This window comes from Heterocephalus glaber, unplaced genomic scaffold (genome assembly GCF_053883595.1).
Source record: "Heterocephalus glaber isolate CG9 unplaced genomic scaffold, H.glaber_assembly_v1.0 deba00001428, whole genome shotgun sequence".
Taxonomy (NCBI): domain Eukaryota; kingdom Metazoa; phylum Chordata; class Mammalia; order Rodentia; family Bathyergidae; genus Heterocephalus; species Heterocephalus glaber.
The window spans coordinates 24,374,718-24,401,181 of record NW_028258293.1 but is presented as its reverse complement, the minus strand read 5'-3'; the positions used below and the strand labels follow the sequence as shown (position 1 = coordinate 24,401,181).

General features: G+C 34.4%; 2 protein-coding genes across 2 annotated transcripts; one reads left to right on the top strand and one right to left on the bottom strand.

Annotated features, from left to right (window-relative positions):
- Positions 1-4,759: 4,759 nt before the first annotated feature.
- Positions 4,760-5,766, bottom strand: LOC101719333 (olfactory receptor 52N1). Its single transcript, XM_004863488.2, has one exon. It carries the CDS (start codon positions 5,720-5,722, stop codon positions 4,760-4,762), a length of 963 nt encoding a protein of 320 aa, XP_004863545.1. The 5' UTR covers positions 5,723-5,766.
- A 12,912-nt stretch (positions 5,767-18,678) lies between these two features.
- Positions 18,679-19,641, top strand: LOC101719689 (olfactory receptor 52N2). The gene has a single exon (XM_004863489.1). It carries the CDS (start codon positions 18,679-18,681, stop codon positions 19,639-19,641), a length of 963 nt encoding a protein of 320 aa, XP_004863546.1.
- The last annotated feature ends 6,823 nt before the right edge of the window (positions 19,642-26,464 follow it).

Here is a 26,464-nt window from a genome sequence, read left to right as displayed (position 1 = left end):
TTCCACACCAATTAGACAAGAGAAAGAAATAAAAGGAATAAAGGTAGGAAATGAAGAAGTCAAATTGTCATTATTTGCAGATGACATGATACTGTATATAGAAGACCCCATGAACTCCACCAAAAGTCTTCTAGACTTAATAACCAAATTCAGTCAAGTAGCTGGATTCATGTTCAGCACACAAATATCAATAGCTTTCCTCTACACGAACAACAGACTCACTGAGAGAGAAATGGGGCAAACAATTCCTTTCACAATAGCATCCAAAAAACTGAAATACCTAAGAATCAACCTAACAAAAGAAATCAAAGACCTCTTCTCTGAAAACTATGGCACTCTGAAAAGATAGATTGAAGTTGATATCAGAAAATGGAAAGACATCCCTTACTCCTGGGTAGGAAGAATCAGCATAGTGAAAATGGCCGTACTTCCAAAACTGCTACATAGACTCAATGCAATCCCAATTGAAATCCCAGTGGCATACTTCATAGACCTTGAGAAAACAATCCAAAAATTCATTTGGAGCCAGAAGAAACCTAGAATAGCAAAAGCAATTCTAGGTAACAGAGACATGGCAGGGGTATCACAATCCCCAACTTGAAACTATACTACAAAGCTACTGTGATAAAAACAGCATGGTACTGGCAAAGAAACAGAGTTGAGGACCAGCAGAACAGATTAGAAGATGCAGAAACAACTCCAGACACACTCATCCACTTCATCTTTGACAAAGGAGCCCAACACCCTCACTGAAGGAAAGATAACCTCTTTAATAAATGATGGTGGAAACATTGGGTTTCAATTAGCCGAAGATTAAAACTAGACCTGTATCACTCACTATGCACTAAACTAAAATTGAAATAGATTAGATCTAAATATTAAAACAGAAATGCTGAATTGGCTGGAAGAGAGGTTAGGTAGACCTCTTGAAAACATTGGTATAGGAAAGGATTTTATGAAAAAAACCTCAGTTGCCTGTGAACTAGCACAAATAATCAACAATTGGGATCTCTTCTTATTAAAAAGCTTCTGCACAGCAAGAGAAACCACCAGCAGTGTGTAGAGACAACCTACAATGTGGGAAAAAATCTTCACCTGCTGTTCCTCAGACAAAGGTCTACTATCTAGAATCTATAAAGAACTTTAAAAGATCAGACCTCCCAAATTTAAAGACCCAATCCAAAAATGGGCATCTGAAATGAACAGACATTTCTCAGGCAAAAAAGTAGAAATAGTAAATAAACATGTGAAGAAGTGTTCAACATCACTGGTCATTCGAGAGATGCAAATGAAAACAACACTGAGATTCCACCCTACCCCAGAAAGAATGGCTCATATTATGAACTTAACCAATAACAAATGGTGGCGGGGCTGTGGGGAAAGAGGAACACTGCTCCACTACTGGTGGAAGTGTGGACTGGTGCAACCACTGTGGAAATCAGTATGGAGTTACCTCAAGGAACTAGGACTGGAAGTCTCATTTGATCCATCTGTTCCCCTGCTGGGTATCTTCCCCAAAGAATTAAAAGAATCATACCACAGTGATATATGTGCACCCGTGTTCATAGTAGCACAGTTTGCAATAGCTACACCTTGGAAGCAGCCCAATTAATTGCCCATCAACTGGAGCCTGGTTAAAGAAAATATGTTTTTAAAAAAAATAAAATGGAGTACTACTCAGCCATAAAAATGAGAATTTAGAGACATTTACAGCTAAATGGATGCATATTGAGGCAATACTCTTAAGTGAAATAAATAGGACACATATATGTAAATACTCAATAGTTTCTCTAGTGTGAGAAACTGAAAGTGTAAATAAGGACTAAAAGGTTTAATAGATAAATTGAAATAGGAAGAAAAGGGGCAAAGGGGAAGTGGAAGTGGGAGGAGTAGGGGAAAGTAAAGAAGGGAATGGAATTAATATGAGAAAATGAAAAAATGGAAACAAAATCTTTGTAAATAGAGAGGAATGGAGGTGTTGAAGGGAGGGCAGGGGAATAGGGAAAAAATAAGAACTAAGAGGGATTATGTAAAGGTGCAAATTTCCAATGATGATTGTCATTATTTTGTATACCTAAAATGTACCAATAAAATTAATTTAAAAAAAGAATGGCATCTTTGTAATATTGGTGGTCCCAGTATCTGGTATCTTCCCAACGGCCTGCATTTTAGCTTTCTTTAACATCCACCTAATCTGACAGTCTGAATCCTTTTTCTCAACTGAACTCTGACTTTCATGCTTGGAAAAAATATCCCGCAAGACTAGGCCCTTGTTAACCATCCATCTTCCTTCTAATCTATGTAAATTCCTGCAGTAGCTATTTTATGTAAAATACAGCAAAAATTTATTATACATAGTTTCTATTAAATGTTAGAGAAAACATAAAAAAGAAGTAGAGAAATAGAAAGTAGGGAGATGTTCTAATAATTCCCAAAATTTTATATTCTATCATTTCAAAAATATTTCAATATATGTGCTAATTCATTTCATTTACACCCCTAGGTCCTCTTAGTTCATTGAAAAGAAAGTTTTGTGCTCTTATCTATATGTTTCTTTTTTGTAAGAGTCTTTTTTCTCTATGACTTATATTCTGACATTTTGGTCATTCTTTTAAGATTATGGTCACAGTGTATTACTTAATGATATTCTTTAATTAATTTGTTACAAAGGTTTGTTTTATTTTTTATAGAAGTAAGGAGACTGTTTATAAACAATATTTTCTTCATCATTATCTACTTGTATTATATTGAAATAAAGTTTTTCCAAACCAAAAAAACAAGAAAAGAAAAAAAAAGAAATAACAATAAATCTGAAAAATCAAATGCACAAGTGAGAGGAAGTACTGGTACATCTTGTAACATACATGAACATTTAAAACATTGTATTCATTGCAGAATGCCAGACACCAATGCTGCCTGTTTTAGAACTGCACTTACATGAATACCCAAAATACCTAAGTCCATAGAAGCAGAACACAAGTGATTTATTGTCAGATGATGGAGTGTAAAGAGAGACTGAAGAACTGTTGTTCAGAATTTAGCATTTCTTTGAAATTTTCTGGAATTATATACTAACGGTGGGTACACAGCCTGTGAAAGTACCACAAGCCACTCACATGTGCATTTTAAATGATTAAAATGATGAAATTTGTAGTATATGACTTTTATTTTAATAAAATGGGAAATGGGCTAAAATTGTTCTCTACATATATAGTTGTGTGGTTTTGTGCAAAACGAAGAAACAGATGTCAAAGAATAGGAAAACTGTTTTAAAAGTGTGTAATTATAGATAGATGAAATTAATCTAAGTGCTTATTACTATATAATTCAATAAATAAAACATTACACATCTTCATACACACCATGGAATACTGTACACCTATTAACAAAGGATGAAGTTCTGTGGGAGCAACCTGGATGAACCTAGAGAACATTATGTCAGTTGAAATCACCCAGGCACAAAAAGACAAGCACTGCCTTATTTAAAGTCTATGTGGGATCTAAGAAAATTGATCCTCTAGATTTGTTGAACAGAATAGTGGTTACCAGAGATGACAGGGAACTGGGTGTGGCCATGGGAGCAGTGCTCCGTTCAGGTGGGAGGAGAGATGCATAGAGTCCAACCACACAGCACCCTGGCTTAAAAGTAATGTAATGCATAACGCGCAATAGTCTGAAGAAAAGATTTTGAGTAGCCTCATCAATGATAAATGATAAATATCTGACGCAATGGGCATTTGACCATAAAATACATGTACGTGTATACCACATTGTACTCCCAAACCGTGTACCACTGTTATGTCCCATTCAAAAATAAAATTTAAGTTAAAGATGAAAGCATTGTGTATTAGTTTGGACATATTATTCCCATTTAAAAAATTAACTATTGGTATATTTTAGGCATTCATTATGATCACATTATTCCCTGTTTATTTTTTTATTAAATTTTTAAAATAACTTTATTATCAAACACACACACATACAAAAATTAAAACCATTCAAAGAAGAACAATGCAAGGGAAAAAACTATAATAATATTCAAATACAGTAGAACTCAACCAAAAGAATACTGAAAAGCACTTAAACATAAAAAAAATGCAATATACATTCCTTGTCTCTTTCAGTCATCATTATGTGTGAATCAAACACAATTTGTTCATTAGTTAGTTGAATGTTGATGGACATGAGTTATTTCTAACTCTTGGGTATTATAAGTATGCTGCCATTTAGATATTTTACAACTTTTTTGTGAACATATATGAAAACATGTTCATTTGTTCATATACATGAATTGCCTCCAGATATATAGCTGAAAAACTTGGAATAGCAAGCAAAAGCTTGAAGGTAGAATACAAGAATGAACTCTAGGTGAGTTTGGCAGGAGAAAGTTACGACAAGTAAATCACCATAGATATTAATAAACATGGATTATGTGTTGTCAGGGATTTAAAGATTTTTGAACTCCACTTTTAGAGATGTAACCACTGTGTCACAATGTGTGTGTGTTGATTTTCTTTCAGGACAGAGATACTGTCTATAAAAATTAAATGCAATGAACATTGAAGTCCCTATAAATCAACAGCTTTTGAAGTTTGTAACAAAAAGTGTTTACCATAAACATGGCTGTAGCCTTTCAAAAGAGATGGAGATGTCTGAACTTCATGAAAATATTTCCATTGGCCATATATATGGTTTCATTTGAAGATTCCTTATTGATTTGGTGACCTCAACTTGGTTAAGGGGACTCAGGAGACTCTATTTAAATGTTATGAGGATTATCCTTTCCTTTAAGTAAGAACCTAATGACACACTCTCGTATTTGTTTAGTTTTCACCCCATACACAATAGGGTTCATTGTGGGAGGCATGAGTAGATAGAGATTAGCCATAATGATGTGTATATGGGGTGGAATAGTCTGTCTCCCAAAGCGGTGTGTGAAGAAGGTAAAGAAGGCTGGGACATAGGTGATGACAATGGCACAGATGTGAGCAGTGCAGGTGCTAAAGGCTTTCTGTCGAGCATCTGCTGATGATAAATTCACAACTGCCTGAAGAATCATAGTGTAAGAGATTGTGATGCACAGGATGTCAAAGCCCCCAATCAGGAGGGCAACCATCAGACCATAGATGGCATTGACCTGAACATTCCCACAGGATATTTTGGCCACAGACATGTGGTCACAGTAGGTGTGGGGGATGACATTGCCCCTGCAGTATGGCAGGCGCTTGGTGAGGAAAGTGAAAGGGATGACAAGCATCACACCCCTGAGAAAAGTGAGGAGCCCAGCCTTAGCAATGACCACATTAGTGAGGATGGTGCCATAACGCAGGGGATAGCAGATGGCCACATAGCGGTCCAGGGCCATGAGCATGAGCACCCCAGACTCCATCCCTGTGAAGGTGTGCACAAAGAACATCTGGGTTAGGCAGGCTTTAAAATCAATCACCTTGAGGTTGAACCAGAGTATGCAGAGAGTGTTGGGAAGAGTGCTGGTGCACATGAGCACATCCGTGAAGGAAAGAAGGGCCAGGAAGATGTACATAGGTCTGTGTAAGGACTCTTCTGTGTAGATGAGGTACATCAGGCCAAAGTTCCCTGTAAGAGCAATGGTGTACATGGTGCACAGGGGGAGAGAGATCCACAGATGTACTTCTTCTAGACCAGGTATACCATTTAGGATGAATGAAGATGGAGTTAGGCTGGTCCCATTTAGAAATGACATGATGACCGTTGGAATGTCATGATAGAGCTATTCCAATGTCCTCTGAAAGTAGAAAAAACAGAACATAACTAATAATGTTATGCATAATTTTCTTCCCTAGATACTTGTTTTTATTGCAGATTAATGATTGTATGTCTTCTCACAGATGTAATATATGATATACACTCTATTTGAGAGCATGCCCTAAGTGTGAGATGTGAGAGGCCAGGCTGAAGTTGGACTCTCTCTGAACAACATGACCAAAGATTGATTAAACATTTACTGTGTTCCAAGTGCTCCCCATGTTAGTTAGAGTTTCCTAATCTATTCTTTTTTTATTCATTAAGTTTATTGGTAGATTTTAAGTATTCTATATGATGACATTCATCATTGGGAATTTGTACCTTTACATGATATATCTTGGTTCTTATTTTTTCCCCATTCCCCTGCCCTCCTGTCAACCCCTCCAATCCTCCCTATTTACAAAAACTTTGTTTCCATTTTTTTCCCTTTCTCATATTTATTCCTTTCCCTTCTTTCCTTTCCCCTATGCTTCCCATATATAGCTAAATGGACACACATTGAGGCCGTACTCTTACGTGAAATAAATAAGACACACGCATAAATACTGAATAGTTTCTCTGGTGTGAGAAACTTAAAGTGTAAATAAGGATCAAAATATATAATAGATAATTTCAAATTAGAAGAAAAAGTCCTAGTCTATTCTGAAATGTCAACAAACTTCATAGGACTCATCTTTAAAAGTTAATCATTTTTATCTAATAAACATATTGCCAAAACTTCAAATAGTGTAAGTTCAAACTACCCCTTTTTGGTTTTGAAGAAACTTAAATGAAGAAAAATATAAATCATCCCCTTCTACCAATAGCTTCCTTTACTCAAAATCAGTAAATGATCTAAAAAATAAAAAATGTACTCCTTCTTAATGTCACTAAAGACTAACTACCCGATTAGTACTAAAATAAACAGATGATGAATCACTTCAGTAAGTTATGAACAAACAATGTTTTTCTAAGATTAGTGTCTACTTAATGGACACTAGAGTCCAGTTCAGTGAGAATGAAGATGCTTATCAGCTTAAGCTAAACCAATGAACATTTCCTTTAGAACATAGTTCTTTATTTTCTAACCATATCACAATTTTGACAACCATAGAGTCAAATTTTTCTCAAGCCATGTAATTTCTAAAGCTAAGGTTTCTGATATAAAGAAGATATCAACATATGTTTATATTTTTAAAAGCCTCTCTTTCTCTCTCTCTCTCTCTCTCTCTATATATATGATAATAATAGGATAAGAAGGTCTAGGATTGACATGACATTCATGAGTGTAGAATATTTGATATGATATTATGCAGTAAGGAAATAAGAATAAAGTTGTGAATGTTGGATGGATGCACATAGATTGCACAAGTCTGAAGAGGTGGGCTACATTGAGCTGGAATGTGCAGATTAAAAGTAACAATAAAAATAAGGAAAAAGTAGTCTGATCATGAGGATAGTCCTTAATGAAGGATATTAGAGAAAAAAAATAGACTGATTTTTAAAAAAATGAGTGTTGTAATTTATACCACATCTTGGACATTATGTAGGAGACCCACTAATATGAGTCTCTATTGAAAACAGAAAATTGTGTGAAATTGCCTCTCCTTTCTTAATATGTATCTGTTATTTAATTTTATACTCTTATTTTTCAAAAGATAAGGGCTAAACAGATGAATTATAGGATCATTTTGAATTGGGAAATCATTAAAATATCATTACTATAATGTGGAATGGAGGCAATTCCCTGAAAGTAAGAGAAGAAACAGAAAATTATTGAATAACACTATACTCGCACTCCTATTATTCATGAAGGATAAGTTCTTTTTTCCTCAGATATGTTGTTACATGGCAAATCCAGCAAGATTGTCTTTTGTAAAAAATACTCCTTGTAATAGCTATATTTCAAAGTTAAAATGTGAATATTTTATCCAAAGTGAAAATATAACAAACATACCAGAATATAGAAGAAGACTTCATGCCTATTAGACGTTAGAAGATAACTTTATATTGTGACTCTCATTCATCTTTCCATTCTTTCAATGAACCCATTTCTATAATAAGAAGAATACAATCCCAATTCAGAAATCTACTTACCTTGAAAGCTATTGGAGTTCCTCAAGTAACTGAGTGTATCCAAGGATTAAGTTACATTCATGTCTGTGTGAAGCTCTTGGCCCTGGAGGAGAAATACAAGACCTATAATGAGACTTTGGAGGGAAAGTAGAAGAGGAAACATTCTATTCTGTGTGTGAGTGTTGTATAATAAGGAGAACTCGGTTGTTACTTTTTCATTCTACTATATCAGAGAAGTGATTTCCCATAGATATGTCCATAGATATATGTGTGTATATATGGTTACACAATGAAAAGAAGAACAGACTTAAGTGTCAGATATATCTGGATGCTAAGGGCACTGTCTGAGCCACTGGGAATTAGGAACTATTTTGTCCCTCATTACAATCTAGAACTCCTGAGGGCATACTCTTACATAGTTAAAACACAAACTATATAGGTCTGAATCTGTTTAAAAGTTCTGAATTCAACCTGTTGGGGAGACAGATTTTCTACTAACTTTTTAAAAATGTAATACTACACCAGGCACACAATTGGTACTAAAATATTTCTTTAAAATAAACAGTGATATATATGGTTGATTGGTGTCCTAGATAAATTCCTTTAATTATAACTTTATGTATAGATTTTTTGAGTAAGGCTAAATAAAAACCATCACAGTCTCCGCAAAAAATGATCACTTGGTTTCTTCCTTTCCTGTTTTTAATGTGTTTTTTTCTTGCCTTTTCAGTGGTTAGGATCTCCCTCCTATACGATATTTTCCAGGAGTAGTGATAACAGATAGTTTTGGTGACTCCAAATGAACCAGGATAATTAAACTTACTGAGGGTAAAGAAACCTGGCTCCAAAAGATCATATAAAGACATGGATTTATGTTACAGGAGAGAAGCACAATAGTGTAGTAATAAGACTATTATGAATTGATAATAGATTCCTTATTCAGATTGGATCATGTTTGGCTAAGTGCTTATATAGCATTATTATTTGTAAACTATACACCTATTGACATTAAGGAATCATCTGTCTTTTTCAAATATATTCCTACATATATACCTTGAAATATCTGTTTGAAATACTTATTGCTGCTAAATCCTGGATTACATCAAATGATTAACTATTGTGTACAGTATAGATTATCATGGATATCTTAATTTTCATTGTTTGCAATACTGGTGATTGAATCTTGCCCATACTAAGCAAATACTTTACCACTGAGTTGTACCCCTGGCCCCAGAGATTGTTAATAAATTGAAGGATACTCCTTTTATTCATAATCACTTAATATTTTTACAATGGATTTTGAATTTCATGATATTATAGACTTGCATCTACTAGAATGATCATGATTATACTCTGTTTTGTTGGAAGCACTGATTTGTGTTGATTTATATAAATTTCACATGAAATAAGACATATTTAAAAATAAAGTTTCTAAAGTTTATATATGTGTGTGTATATATATATATATATATATATAAAATTGCAACCATGATATAGAAATGTCATCACACCCCCAAAATTTTCCCGTGCCCCTCCTCAGTCAATCTCAACTGATTATTGCTTTTTCTACAGATTATTAAAAAAAGAAAATTATGGTCTACTGTCTCATATCTCTTTTTTTATGCAACATAATAGTTATTTATTTTTAATTTTATTGAGGGAATTTAAATATACATAATGACCACATTCAACAAAGGGAATTTGTTCCTGAACATGATATATCTTGACTCCTCTTTTTCTCCCAATCCCCTCCATCCCTTATTTACAAAAGCTATGTTTCCATGTTTCCCTTTTTTTCACATTTTTCACTTTTCCCTTCCCTTTTCCTCCTGCCCCCTTTCCTTTTGAATATTTCCCTTTCCTTTTGAACAGTTTCTTCCTATTTCATATTATCCCTTATACATTTTTGTCCTTATTTACCCTTTCAGTTTCTCACAATGTAATATTTACACATATGTGTCCGATTTATTTTACTTAAGAGTATAGTATCAAGTTGCATCAATTTAACTATAAATGTCTCAAGTTTATTTTTCTTTATGGTCGAGTAGTACTCAATTGTATTAAAAAAAAACCACATATTTTTTTATCCATTCTTTGGTTGATGGGCATTTGGGTTGTTTCCAAGATTTAGTTATTATAAACTATGCTACTAAAAACATGAGTGAACATATATTACTGTGGTATGATGATTTTAATTCTTTATGGAAGATACCTGGCAGGAGAACAGCTGGGTCAAATAGGACCTCTAATCCAAAAATGTTGAGGAATCACCACACTGATTTCCACTATGGTTGCACCAGTCTGCACTCCCACCAACAGTGGAGAAGGATTCCTTTTTCTCCACAGCCTCACCAGCATTTGCTGTTTGGTGATTTCTTATTAATAGCTACTCTTTCTGAAGTGAGATGGAATCTCAGCATTGTTTTAATTTGGATCTCTCGGGTGACCTATGATGTTGAACACTTTTTTCATATATTTATTTGCCATTTCTACTTCTTCATCTGAGAAATATCTATTCATTTTAGATGCCCATTTTTGGATTGGGCCTTCAAATTTGGAGCATCTGATTTTTTTCAATTCTTATATGTTCTAGATATTAGTCCTTTATCTCAGGGACTACTGGGTAAAATTGCTTCCCACTCTTTGGGTTGTCTTCTCTCTGTTGGTGATCTCTTTTGTGCTGCAAAAACTTTGTAATGGGATAAGATCCCAGTTGTTGATTCTTTGCACTATTTCCCATGCAGTTTGTGTTTTGTTCATGAAGTCATTGCCAACCCCTATGTCCTCAAGAGTTCTACATATTCTCTCTTCCAGGAGATTCCATGTTTCTGTTTTAATATTTAGATCTTTGATCCATTTTGGTTTTAGTTTAGTGCATGGGGAGACACATGGATCTAGTTTTCATCCTCGACATGTAGAGAGCCAGTTTCTCCAACACCATTTACTAATGAGGCTATCTATCTTCCAGTGAATTTATTTGGTCTCTTTGTCAAGGTTAAGGTGGCTGAGTGTGTTTGGTGTTATTTCCACCTCTTCTAGTTTGTCCCTTTGATCCTCAGGTCTCTTTTTTTGTTTGTTTTGTTTTGTTTTGCCAGTACCATGCTGTTTTTATTACAGTAGTTCTGTAGTATAATTTCAAATCAGGGATCGTGATGCCCCCTGCCTTGCCTTTGTTGCCCTGAATTGTTTTTGCTATTCTAGGTTTCTTTTGATTCCAAATGAACTTTAGGAATATTTTCTCTAGTTCTGTGAGGTATGCTAATGGTAATTTGATTAGGATTGCATGTGGGAGGGGTAGGGAAAAGGAAAGAAGGAAAAGGAATAAATATCAAAAAAGGAAAAAATGGAAACTAAGCCTTTGCAAATAGGGAGGGGTGGGGGGGTCAATGAGAGGGCAGGCGAATGGGGTAAAAAATAAGAGCCAAGATATATTATGTAAAGGTACAAACTCTCAATAATGAATATCAGCATATTTTATACCTAACATGTACCAAAAAATTAACGAAAAAAATCTGTATAACAATTTTGGGAGCGTGGCCATTTTCACTGTGTGGGTCTTCCTACCCAAGAGCAAGGGGTATCTTTCCATCTTTTGATATCCTTTTTGAGATCCTTTTTCAGAGTATCATAATTTTCTATGTATAGGTTTTTATTTCCTTTTTTAGATTGATTCCTAAGTATTTCATTTTTTCTGATGGTATTGTGAAAGGAGTTGTTTCCCTAATTTCTCTTTCAGTGAGTTTGTAATTTGTGTACAGAAATGCTATTGATTTTTGACTGTTGACTTTTATCCAGCTATGCTACTGAATTTGGTTATTAATTCTAGTTTTTTGGTGGAGTTTTGGGGGTTTTCTACTTAGAGAATCATGCCATCTGCAAATAATAATTTAACTTCTTCCTTTCCTATCCTTATTCCTTTTTCTTCCCTAATTACTCTAGCTAATGTTTCCAGAAATATGTTGAATAGGAGTGGTGATGGTGGACATCTTTGTCTTGTTCCTGATTTCAATGTGAAAGCTTTCAATTTTTGATTCTTTAGTATTATCACACAACAGAATATTTATAAGAGCTATCCATTTTGTACTTTCCAAGTTATTCTTTCCAAATTCTTTAGAGTGAGTCATTGTATGAATGTACCACACATATTTATTCATTTACCTGTATTCATTTATTTCTTGTTGGAGCTATTATGCATAAGCCCGGTGTGAACATTTCTGGGCAAGTGTTTCTGTGGAAATACATTTTCAGTTTTAGCAAGTAGGAATGGAATTGCTGACTTACATAGTAGATACATATTTAATTTTTCATGAAAATGGCCGAGGACTTGTGAAAATAGTTGTTTTTGTTATCACCATTTGTATATGAAATTTCCAGGTGCTTGATGTGCCCAGCAATACTTGATATGGTCAATTTTTAAAGTTCTAAATATGTTAGCATATATGAATAGTGATTTTGCTTTACACTCCATGCTTATGTCTTTCTCTATGTCATGCATATTAAAATATTTTGCCATTTTTGTTGTTGGTGTTTCTATTATTATTGTTGTTGTTGGACATGTTCTTTATATATTCTGTATCTAAAACATCAGTAAGTTAGATTTGTTAGTTTTTTCTCTCTGTCTCTGATATCTCTTTTCATATTGTGTATTATTCACAGAGTCTTTCAATGATCAGAAGTTTTTAGTTTTACTGATGTACATATAGGCAAATATCTATATTATACAATTTTTGTTGTCTAGATAAATATATTTTCCAGCCCTGGAGTCATAAAACTCTCCTAAGCACAATTATTCCTAGCCCACTAATTGGCAAAAAATATTCTTCCCATTACATATTCTTACTCCATTGTTAAAAATCAAATGATCATTTATGTGTCAGTCTATTTCCAGGTGGTCTTTGCTGTTTCATTTATTTATTAATATTTCTTGTCTATTACAATATTTTCTTGATCAGTGTAGCAATATAATAAGTCTTTAATTAAGTTAGTTTTCTTTCTTTTAAATGTTGCTCTGGATAGTCTTTGTCCTTTACATTTTCATATTTTAGATTAATTTTTTAAAATTTCCATAAAAGCTTTCTTGGATGTTTATGAAGTTAGCATATTATATACATATAATACATATTATATACATATAATACATATTATATACATAGATATGTACGATATATATAATATATTATATATATGTCTGTTATCACCACTCCTGGAAAATATTGCATAGGAGGGAGGTCCTAACCTCTGAAAAGGCAAAAAAAAAAAAAAAAAAACCACATTAAAAACAGGAAATGAAGAAACAAAGTGATCATCTTTCAAACACTGTGGTAGTTTATATCTAGCTTTGCCCCAATAATCTCTAATACTATGTTATAATTAAAAGCTAGTCTGAACTACACAGTATGACCCTGTCTCAAAAAAAAGAAAAAAGAAATCAATGATAAATTCTTCCAGATATTTCAGTAGGAAATAAACTCATTTAGAGACTAAAGAAAGAGGAAACATGTTCAAACTTGGTAATGAAGTCACATGACCTGAATACCAAAATCATATGAAGACATAAGAAATGAAATTTATAACTCAGTGTATTAATACAGATGTTAAAATCCAAAACAAAAGACTCAGATTAAGAAGTAAGTCTAACAATGCATTTAAACAATAATAACACACATTGAATGGGGATTTATCTTTGAAATATAATTTTGGAGTGTTATTTAAACAACTAACTATTTTTCTCTTAACACAAAAATGACAATTAATATGATTATATTTAGATGAGCAATCTCATTTAATATTTGAAACAAGACTTTTAGAAAACCACTATAATCTTACAGCACATGAAATGGCTCACCACCAATAACAGGATATAAATAACAAACATAACATAATTCATACAGTTTTTAAATAGTACAGAAAAAATCAGCTTCATTTCTATCATCTACCAAGAGCTATTATTCTCAAGGCAGTAGATGACCTTTGGCTTCTGTCATGTATTAACAAGTCCTACAAAATAGGACTTTGGGAGTCTCATCTATATCAGGGAGCTTTGGGCTCTTAGGAGATTCTAAAGATCAGTCACATATGTCAGGCAAAGGTGCTCAGGCAGGAGATCGGGTCAAGCCTGACTTGGAGAGCCTTTCTCAAAGAAAGAATTACTAATATACATTTCTGAACCCTCTCATATCCATTTTCTCTCATTTTCTTAGTACTGAAACTGCTGCCATTTATGTAGTGGGAAATGACATGCAGCTTTCTACTTCCTTCTCATTAATTGAAACTCATCCATTTCTCACCTTCATAAATACATGAAAGTTTTACTAGACATGTTTGTGCAAATTGTCAGACTCTGCATGCCAATGTGTATATTATGGATTACATATGAGTAACTGATGTTGTTTTAACTTTTCACATCTATGCATTATCATTGGTACACAGTGTAATATGTGTTCATATTTATGTTTTCCTTTTTTCCCTCTTTTTCATTATACAACAGACAAAAAAGGAATTTAAGCGAGCATATAGTCATTCATTCAAACAATTTTCAACTTGAGAAACTTTCTACTAGATCCCAAAATTTAGAAAATTGCCTATCATTTGCTAGCTTACTATTTAAGCACTAGTTTAACAAATTCTATTAATACTGTATAACTCATCTAATATCAAGTGGAAGATTATGTATAAGTAATTTCATTTATACTTTACTCAAAAATGAAGCTACATATGGACACAGGACTGTATTTCTAATATCTGAGGCCTCTTACTCTGGGATGATGCTCTGTTGTATAAGGATTACGGTGGTGGTGCTGTGTGTGTGTGTGTGTGTATGTGTGTATGTGTGTGATGTACATTAGTAACCGGGTTGGTTCTCTGTCAAGTGAAAAAAATCTAGATTTTCTGTGTTATTGCCCATTGTGCTACCTATTCTAGCAGAGGATGTAACATAATATTATATTTCTCCTTACTGTTTCACTTTCCTGTAACTAGCACTCACTTCTACAAACACAGTGGACCATATGAAACTGTGGTCATGCTGCTCTTTGTTTCATGCCCACAAATATGTTCACATTTGGAACAATTTCAATCCAGCTTTCCATGTTTCCTTAAGGATGAGCAAGGTTTACTGTATGAAGCTGCAACTGTAATGAGTGATGCATTTCTGCCAATTAGAGAGGGTCACAGGTGGAGAAACAATATATTTGATCAGTTCAGTGTTCATGCAAACTGACCTTATTGCAGAAAGCGTATTGTAATGTGTCTCTAGCATAGAGGATACTGAATTTTTTTTACTGTATTTTTGAAAAAGCTTTAAAACACACATGCCATAGGAATAAAGCTATGACAAAATTACAAAACTGGAACTGAAAAACCCTGGGGAACCAGATATAATTTCATATGTGCAATTCAGTAGATGGAAGAGACTATTTGCATGTCCCATCAGGGGAAAACTGTGAAAACCTGGGAGTTTATTTTCTCTATGCACAAATGTATTTAAAGATAGACCTGGTTTCCAGAAAACTAGATTTATCTCTTCAACAGACACTTATCGGATCTTTACTTGTGGAGACTCAAAGAAACTTTGCCCTTTCACTTGAAAAGTCCCCAGTTATTTAGTGTTATTTAGTGTTCTGAATTAGTGTATCACAACTGTTTCTATTATAAGTAATGAGTGGGGATATAAAAACACCTGACATCAAAGTGATTTTCGAGCATTTAGGAAGTAAAAAATAAATAAGGTGCTCAAAAATATTAGTAAAGAGAAGGAATTTGAGTCAGAGCAAGGCTGGATGTGGAAGGTAGTGAATTATCTCTCTCTTTAGAATTATGGGAGCAAAGAGATGTGGAAATTTCCTTGAAGAGAAAGAAGAAGAGGAAAAATCAAAGGCAGTTCAGGTAGTATAGAAAGGAGACTCCTTGATGCCAATATGACGCAGACCAAAGAGATGATGATGCAGGCAAGCATATTTCTCCTATTTCTATTCAATAACAGAAAAATTGCTCTCAGCAGGCGGAGGAGTCCTTCTTAGGAAATGGTAAGACATCTGTTACTGACATCTACTAATAAGATTTAGTGGAAGAGTTTCAAGGAATTGCAGTCTTCACAACCAACTGCTTCATAAACTCATAACACTTCTCCCACTCCCTTTGCTGGAGCCATTCTGATGATGATGATTTAATTATCTTCTTAGGATATTTTATCTGCATGAATGAACAACATTGTTTAACCCAAAGCTGTCGTCCTGCAACATTTCTTATTCATTATATTTGTCTTTCAGAATATGCAAATTAACATAAAGGTAATTATATACATCTAATTCATATAATTCCCAGTACTTTATAGCTTCATTTTGATTTGTCTTAAAAAATCTTTCAAGCAAATGACATCTTGAAATCGTTTTCTGTCTTCCAGATGCATTTTTACTTTTCGATATATAATTTAAAGGTTTTATGGACTAGCAAAAAGACAAAAGCAAAAAGAAGGCTTTGGAATTTATCAATTCAGTTATTACAGTTTTTTTTCTTGTGCTGAGATATAGTAGTGAGGAAAAGAGACTGAAATCCTGTACATAGAGATTTTACATTCTAGTCAGTGGACAGAAAATATTAATCACTGTGGAATATGGAAAAACTGGAAAGGGATGTACTATGTCAGTATGGGTGAAAGCATGGGAAACATGATTTCAAATTGGATAGCAGGAAAGTGTTACTGTCAGGATGACCGACCAGAGACCTGCAACTGTTGGAGGTGTGCACCGTGCTCATTGTAGGAAGAACACAGTAGATGTGAAAACAGCAAGTGGAAACGTCCTGAAGTGCACATGTTTTTTAAGTTTGAGAAACCTCCAGTAGGTGTGGTTGGGCAGGCTGAGGCAGAGTTAGGAGAGTGAGGGAAACATTCAAAGATTTAAAAGTATCATAATTGTCCAAGATTTTGTATAAGAAAATGAAACATTGTTCATCGCTGGTCTCAGTGAGGGATGAAGAGGTAAAGCATGGCTGGGTACAGTTTTACTTTAAATACACTTTCTAGAACAAAATCATGCAAATCACGTTAACAATTAGAAGAATAATACATGCTGTGATCATTATATCCCAGGCTGTGCTGAAATTTTCTGTAATTTATTCAATGTTGTTTTTGGCAAAATGCTTTAAAAGTAATCTGTTCTCATCTTTTCCTGTTTTCTAGAAGATTTACTTTATCTGTTTTATATTTCAAGCTATCCATGTTAACTTTTTTAAAGTTGCTTAAACAATTATGGCTTAAACATAGAAAGAAAATGAAATCCAAACCCATAGGGTAAAACACCAGAGAGAATGAGAGAGAAGCAATAAAAATTAGGAAAAGATTATGTGTGGATATTAAAACATTTCAGCAGATGATATAAAAACTTGTGAAATTGCAATAAAGTATGCATTTCTACAAAAATAGGTAACTGATAACATACAACAAAAAATAACTAAGGAAAGTTTTAAGAAATTGTAGTCAAAGAATTTTCATTAAAAATCAAATGCTATATTGAGGTTTCCTCCCCTGTAATGGGAACCAATATATGCAAAGTATAAGCTTCTTATTGTGTCATTCTGGAAACTGGGGCTCAGGGAAATGGTACAAATAATATTACTCTGGCTACTGTTATTGCTGTGGCTAATAAACTATCTTTTGTCTCTGAAAAAAAACCTAGATTCTAGAGTCTTATGATTTTAATCAAGAATGATTAAAGATTGACCAGATTTCAGAAAAAAGAATACAGATGGTAAACTCACTATTTTCAAAAATCAGGTTAATAGCACTACAGACATGTAATAATTTTTTTTGTGTGTGTGTGCTGGGAATTGAACTCGGGCCCTTGTGCTTGCGAGGCAGGTGGCAGAACCACTGAGCTAAATCCCCGGTCTGACATGTACTAATTTTAAAAAGGCTAATAAATAAGGTTTCTACTTGCTGAATAGATGTGTTTTAGGTATTTGTGGGATAAAAATAATACACCAAAAGAAGAAAGAAAATTATGATATATATATATATAGCATAGACATACATAGCATTATGTATATTTAAGTTGATTATGACTGTTATAGGTATATCCATATCATACTCTTCTACATAGAGATTTGAATAGAATTAGTAGACAGTAGGTCAATTAAAGATTAACAATCTCACTGGATAAACATAAATATTACAAAAATTCTTCACATTGAGCAGCTTGAAACAGTTATAACACAAAATGTATAAGATCATGCCTTGCAAATTGTAAAACTTGCATATCATTTTTATGACTTTGATTATTCTGATTATAATACTCAGACTTATCAGATTTAAACTTGCATAAAAATCAAGCTGACCCCTGTAACAGATCTGCATGGTAAGCAGATGCTCAAGTAATTTGATGGACTATGACACAATAGACACATCTTAAAGTACTTCTTAGAAGATAAACCTGTGAAGAGTTACAAGGAATCATGTTGTTCGTTTGTTTGTTTGTTTGTAACCATGTTATTCAAACAGAGTCCATAATTTAGAATTGGTTGGGGGAGCAAAATTCAATTGTGGGTGCCTGCCCTGGACCTAGGAACAGTTATATGTAAACAGAGTTTAGACTATGAAACCAAGCCATGCCAGGACTTTGACAATATTTGCATTATGTGTTCATGCTTAATAGGTAAAGAACACTAAGCATCAAGGAACACAGTCTAGGTACAAAAAATTGTTTCTCTTCTAAACTAATGTTTTTATATCATGTGAAATACATGTACAAGCTTTGTCTCTGGAGGAAAATAATTTCATTACTCTTTTCCTACACAGGATTCCTTTATTGGGATGGAAGATAACATGTCTTCTAACTGATCACCATGCATGAGGCCAACAGCTCCAGCCTGACACCAAAGTTCTTTATCCTCAATGGGATTCCTGGGCTGGAGGGTGAGCACATCTGGATCTCATTGTCTTTCTGCTTCATGTACATCATTGCTGTCATAGGGAACTGTGGCCTCATCTATATCATCAGCCATGAAGAGGTCCTGCACCGGCCCATGTATTACTTCTTAGCTTTGTTGTCCCTTACAGATGTTTCTGGATGTACTTCATTTGTCCCCAATATGTTATGTATTTTTTGGCTCAGTCTCAAAGAGATTGATTTCAATGCCTGCCTTGTGCAGATGTTTTTCATCCACATGCTGACGGGCATGGAGTCTGGAGTGCTCATGCTCATGGCTCTGGACCGCTATGTGGCCATCTGCTATCCTCTACGCTATTCCACCATCCTCACCAACACCGTAATTACCAAACTGGGGTTGGCCACTTTCTTTCGAAGTGCATTGCTCATGATGCCATTTACTTTCCTGATCAAGCGCCTTCCTTACTGCAGAGGTAACCTCCTCCATCACACCTACTGTGATCATATGTCTGTGGCCAAATTATCCTGTGGCAATATCAAGATTAATGCTATCTATGGTCTCATAGCTGCTGGACTGATTGGAGGCTTTGATATGCTTTGTATCACCGTGTCTTACACCATGATTATCCGTGCTGTACTGACTCTGTCATCTGAAGATGCTCGCCAGAAAGCCTTTGGCACCTGCACAGCTCACATATGTGCTATCGTCATCACCTATGTCCCAGCCTTCTTCAACTTCTTCACTCACCGCTTTGGAGGACAAACCATACCTCATCATGTTCACATTTTTATAGCCAACCTCTACCTGTTGTTACCTCCTACCTTGAATCCACTTGTCTATGGAGTAAAGACCAAGCAGATCCGTGAAATAGTGACCAGATTGTTATTCAAGGAGAAAGATATTTTCCATATGAGATAAATTCATGATTACAGCTCTGCATTTATGATAAAGATCAAGAAAGTTGTGAAGGGAGAGGGGAAAAGCAAAATTAAAAATGCTGAGCTCATGAGAAAACACTGTAGCATTGAATATTCTGCCATAAATTCATAAACAGTTGCAACATATTTAATCCAGAATGTCAAAAGTGATGGAAAAATAAGTACAAAATAATTATACTTTTCACACAATTTTCCTTTAGTGAGACCTCGTGGGATGTACATAGAGAATGTGATGGTTAGAATACCCAGCTTCCGGTAAACTCTCATACATGAATGCCCTTCACTGGGGTACTGTGAGAGATGCCAGAGAACTGGGAAGGCACACCGCAAACTTCCCAAGTGTCACAGGAAAGCAGGAGCATGTCCCCAAGAGGCTGAATTCTGAGCGTCCTGTCATCTTTGCTCTACACACTTATGTGAAACTCGTATAATTTTAGGGGAATAAAACCTTTGCCTGCTTGTTAATATCGACATTCTGCTGCCTGGGTGATTATTTGCCATTGTATCAATGCACTGGTGTACTATGTAGAAACAAACTTGGAATAAAAATGGTTACTTAATATTATCACAATCGGGGAAATGCTTCTTGGAGTTAATGGCAAGAAGAATTTTGAAAGACACAATGAACAGAATTTGATATCTGTTAGAAAAATATTTAAGTAGAGGGAAGGAAACTTGGAGAAAATCTAAATATTTCAACATGCTAGGAAGCCTGGGCTTGACTGCTTTACCTGAGGACAAGGTACAGGGAGAACTAGTGAGTGGTCAGGGACAGTGGAAAGGAAAGGCTCATTCGGATTCCTGGATAACTGGGAAAGAAGAGATGGGAGGGAAAAGGTAAGGGTGGGATTCAGAAAAAGCAAGACTGAATGAAAAGTGAGAAAGAGCAAGACCACAACCCAAGGGTAAACTGAAGTAACAAATAGAAAGTTCTCAGGAAATAGATATAGATAGATTAAGTAGAGTTAATAGTTATATTAATGAAAATTATATTCTTATGTGCTAAGATGAATATATTTTAATATGATATATGCTCAGATAATTGTGAAATATATTAAATGCCTAAAGTATTTTTGCAATATAATTTCACTTGTTTGGAAGCAAAACCTATGAGCTTTTTTTTAAAAAAAATAAAATTCTCAAAATTATAATAATGTCTTTCATCTAATTTAAATTATAAGCTTGTCATCATTTAAGTTGCTGTACCTTTAAATTATGGTTTTTGGATTTGGTAAGTTCTGTTTATCAGGCAATTTCAATGAAGCCCCATGAAAACATGTTCAAACTAATCAAGAAATTACTTTTCATACACTGGCATTTTTTAATATTTACTTTTCATTAAGTACTGTACTAGTGTTCATATACATTATTTCATTGACCATTTACTTAAAAATTATAAGACCAGTAGAATTATCTGAAGTTCATGAGTATAGCACATGAATGCCACAAAGAGCAAGACCTGATTAATCTTAGAATATTAGCTTTAAAATTTAATAACAGCAATGTTAACAGACAGATGCTGTGGGGTTGAGAATGGGAGAATGACAAAAACACAATAGTGTAAAACTGAAACCTAAGGTTTAAAATCTGGATAAATAAAAGATAACAAAATTTATTTGAATTAGGTGAAAAATAATTGATCTTGCCATTTTCTGTACTAAAAACTTAAAAATCAGGTAACAGGTAACTAAACCCATTAACTCTAAAAACTAAGACTCAAAATTTAATTTGGGTGAGCAATTCAAAATCTTTGAGAAATTTAAAAATATTTATAAGATAGAGGTGGAAAAAATTCTATTTAGTATCACAGAGAGAGAGAGAATTGAGAGAGAGGGAGAGAGGGAGAGAGGGAGAGAGGGAGGGGGAGAATTGAGAGAGAACTGACAGGAGAGCGAACTGGAGGAGTTGAGGCAGATGCCTTCTTTCAGACTCCTCAGTGCACACCAGACATAGTGTCAGGAAGCAGAGGTCAGTTATTTTGTTGAAAAAGACCTGACACAACATCACGCATGTTGATTAGCTCTACAACCAAAGTATTGTATTCAAAGAACTCACACCAATCTTTCAATGTGTTGAATACACATTTTCTTTCAAAAAATATGAGATATTAATACCCCCCATGAAAAGAAGTGGGAGGAAATAGCAAGGTGCTGCAAAGTACAGTGAAAACTGTCTTGCTCCTGTGGAATGTCAGAAGCATTTAACCAACCACTGTAGATAAAACTCCTACAAGTTTCTACTGTTACCTGTGTTGTGAGTTCCACAGCATATGCAAAACCTAGTCCAAAACATAACTGGGATATTACCTCAGTCTTTACCTGAGTTCTATTGCTACCAATGAATAATAGATTTACATTCTCTTGTGTGAAAAATGCCATAGATGAACCTTGTCTTTCAAATAAAATTTAGAAACCTATTCTAAAACAGTTTTGTAGAAGAGCCGACAAATGAACAAGATTTCACAAGAGGGTTTAATTGATTTGGGGTCTGATTGGCTATAAGAATTTTGAATTTCACACTTTGAGATAAGGAGTCATAACAATTTTTTAAAAAGAATTTTGTTATTATTATGAGAGTTTCCCTTGATTGCTTTGGAGAAATTAATATATATAGAAATTAGAATATTGGGCACAAATATCTACGTATGGGGAGAATTTATGTTAGCTACCACTCCGTCTTTCACTTTTTAAATTTGGTGCCTATGGTGGTAATTTAGTTTACAAGGATAAGAAATTCAAACCAGTATCATCTATTAGCATAAAAATAATTACATTATTTTAATATTTAGATCTTTAATCCATTTTGATTTTAGTTTAGTGCATGGTGAGAGATATAGGCCTAGTTTTAATCTTTGGCAAGTTTAAGCCCAATTTTTCCAGCACCATTTATTAAAGAGGCTATCTTTCCTCCAGTGAGGGTGTTTGGCTCCTTTGTCGAAGATGAGATGGCTGAGTGTGTCTGGCGTTTCTGCATCTTCTAATCTGAACCAGTTGGAACAGAGGTTAGGTAGAACCCTTGAAGACATCGGTGTAGGAAAAGATTTTATGAACAAAACCTCAGTTGCCCATGAACTACAACAAACAATCAACAAATGGGATCTCTTCTTATGAAAAAGCTTCTGCACAGCAAGAGAAACCACCAGCAGTGTGAAGAGACAATCCACAATGTGGGAAAAAATTTTCACCTGCTCTTCCTCAGACAAAGGTCTACTATCTCAAATCTATAAAGAACTTAAAAAGATCAGACCTCCCAAATTTAAAGACTCAATCTGAAAATGGGCATCTGAAATGAACCGATATTTCTCAGACAGGGAAGTAGAAATAGCAAATAAATAGATGAAAAAATGTTCAACATCACTGGTCTTTTAAGAGATGCAAATGAAAACAAAGCTGAGATTCTACCTCACTCCAGAAAGAATGGCTGCTATCATGAAATCAACCAATAACAAATGCTGGCAGGGCTGTGGGGAAAGAGGAACCCTGCTGCACTGCTGGTGGGAGTGTAGACTGGTGCAAGCACTGTGGAAATCAGTATGGAGATACCTCAAAGAACTAGGACTGGAAGTCCCATTTGACCCTGCTATTCCACTGCTGGGGATCTTCCCCAAAGAATTAAAAGAATCATACTACAGTGATATATGTGCACCCATGTTCATAGCAGCACAGTTTGTAATAGCTAAAACTTGGAAACAGCCCAAATTCCCATTGACTGGAGACTGGATAAAGAAAATGTGGTTTTTTAATAAAATGGAGTACTACTCAGCCATAAAAAATGAGAAATTAGAGACATTTATAGCTAAATGGATGCACATTGAGGCAATAGTCTTAAGTGAAATAAATAGGACACACATGTGTTAATACCTAATAGTTTCTCTGGTGTGAGAAACTTAAAGTGTAAATAAGGACTAAATGTATAATAGGTAATGTGAAATAGGAAGAAAAGGGGCAAAGGTGAAGGAAGTGGGAGGGCTAGGGGGAAGGATAGAAGGGAATGGGATTAATATGAGAAAATGGAAAAATAGGAACAAAAATCTTTGTAAATAGGGAGGACTGGAGGGGTTGAAGGGAGGGCTGGGCAAGGGTGAAAAATAAGAACCAAGAGAGACTATGTAAAGGTGCAAATTTCCAATGATGAATGTCATTCTATTGTATACCTAAAATGTACCAATGATTAGAATGAATAATTGATAATGTAAAATAGGAAGAAAAGGTCCAAAGGGGTAGGGGTAGTGGGAGGGGCAGGGGAAAGGAAAGAAGGGAAAGGAAAAGATGCTGAGAAATGGAAAAAATGGAAATAAAGTCTTTGTAAAGTCTTAGGGAAGGGTAGAGGGCATGAAGGGAGGGCTAGGAATGGGGAAAAAATAAGAACCAAGATGCATTATATAAAGGTACAATTCCCAATGAGAAATGTAATTGTGTTGTATACCCACAATGTACCAATAAAAGAATTTAATACAAAAAATAATAATTACATTATTTTTCTTTTTATTCATTTCTTAAGAATTTTCATTTTTAAATCTTAATCACTATTGTAGTACCAACTTCTCTGAGATAAACTTTTATTAGATTTCACATATGACTGAGAGTGTGCAGTAGTTGTTATTCTGTGCTTGGATTATTTACTTATCGTAATGATCTGTATTTCAAGCCATGTGGTTCCAAATGGTAGAATTTTCATTTTTAATGGCTCAATATACTCCATTATGAATATGAACTACACGTTCTTTTTGAATTCATCAACTGATGTAAACAGGCTGATTACCTTTCTCGGCTTATGTTAATAGTACAGCAATAAACATAGCAGTGAAGAATGTTTCTCTATATACTAATTTCATGTCTTTTGTATATATACCCAGGAGTGTAATTGTTAGATCATCTGGCAATTGTTTTTTGGAAAATAAAAACCTCTTTAAGGAACTGCCATAAGAGCTGTACTAATTTACATTCCCACCAACAGTGTGCAAGAATTCCCTTTCCTGACTTCCTCTTCAGCACTTATCTTTAGTCTTCTTAATACTTGTCATTCTTATTGGGGTGTGATAATGCATCCTTCCAGTTTTGATTTGCATTTTCCTGATGCTGAGCATTTTGGGTGTACTCATTACCAATTTGTGCATATTCTTTTGAGAAATACACGTTTTTAGATCTATGGCCCATTTTAAACTGGTTTATTTAACAATGTGCCATTGAATTTTTGGAATTCTTCTATATACTGGATATCAACCCTTAGTCAGATGTATAGTTTGAAAACTATATTTTATTCTCTAGGTTGTCTCTGCACTCCACTGAGTGTTTTCTTAGCTGTACAGAAAGTTTTAGTTTTATATAATCCTATTTGTCTATTTTTCCTTTGGTTTTCTGTGCTTTGGGGGGTCCAAAAATATCCCTGCCCATTCCAAAGCCTTGAAGCCTTTCCCATGTAATTTCTTTTGGTAGTTTCAGTTTCCAATTTATTATTTTTTTTGCTTAAATTCTTTTATTGGTACATTTTAGGTATATAATACGTTTACATTTATCATTGGGTGCTTGTACCTGTACATGATGTGTCTTGGTTCTTATTTTTTCCCCATTCCCTGTGCTCCCTTCACCCCCTCCACCCTTCCCTATTTACATAGACTTTTTTCCATTTTTTTCTTTTCTCATAATTTTTTCTTTCCCTTCTTTCCTTTCCCCTTCCCCTCCCACATTCCCTACCCTTTTGGACCTTTTCTTTCTATTTCAAATTATCAATTATTCATTTTAATCCTTATTTACACTTCCAGTTTCTCACAGTAGAGAAACTACTTGGTATTTACACATGTGTGTCCTATTTCTTTCACTTAAGAGTATGGCCTCAATATGCATCCATTTAGCTATAAATGTCTCTAGTTTCTCATTCTTTATGGCTGAGTAGTACTCCATTTTATTAAAAAAAAAACAAACCCACATCTTCCTTATCCAGTTTCCAGTTGATAGGCACTTGCGCTGTTTCCAAGCTTTAGCTATTACGAACTGCCTAGCACCATATATTGAAAAGACTGTTCTATTTTCAACACTTTTTAACACTTCTTTTGAAAATCAATTGACTATAGATGCATAGTTTTACTTCTAGGCTCTATATTCTGTTTCATTGGTCTATATTTCTGTTTTTACACTGGTAAGTGCTTCAGGACAGTAGCAAAGGCAGGGATTATTTAGTCAAGATCCAAAAGCATGCCAAAGAGACATCTGTCCTCCCATGTTTATTGCAGCATAATTCACAATAGTGAATAAGAGATGAAAACAACCAAAATGTCCATCAGATGATGAATGGAGAAAGAAAATATGGCCTGTATACACAATAGGGTAATGTTCAGCCAAAAAAAACCCCAAAATCTCATCATTTATGACAACATAAATGAAATTGGAGACCATTATGCTACAAGAAATAAGCTGTCATAATAAAATTATGGCATCATCTTATTCATACACGGAATATAATAAAATAGATGCCATAGAATTGAGAGTAGAATGGTGATTACCAGAGAATAAGAATAAGGAGGAGGAAGGAATGGGGAAAGATTGATCAATGGGAGTTACACTTCCATCTGTTAGCAGAAAGAATTTCTGGTGTACCATTGAACAGTAGGGTGATTATAGATAGAAATTTTTCATTGTACATCTCAAAAATCTGGAAGAAAGAGTTTTCAATGTTTTGATCATTAAGAAATAATAAATGTTTTCCACCACCCGCCCCACAAGTGCAAGGACCCAAGTTCGATCCCTGGTACCAAAAAAAAAAAAAAGAAAGAAATAATAAATGTTTGAGTTAGATATGTTTTACTT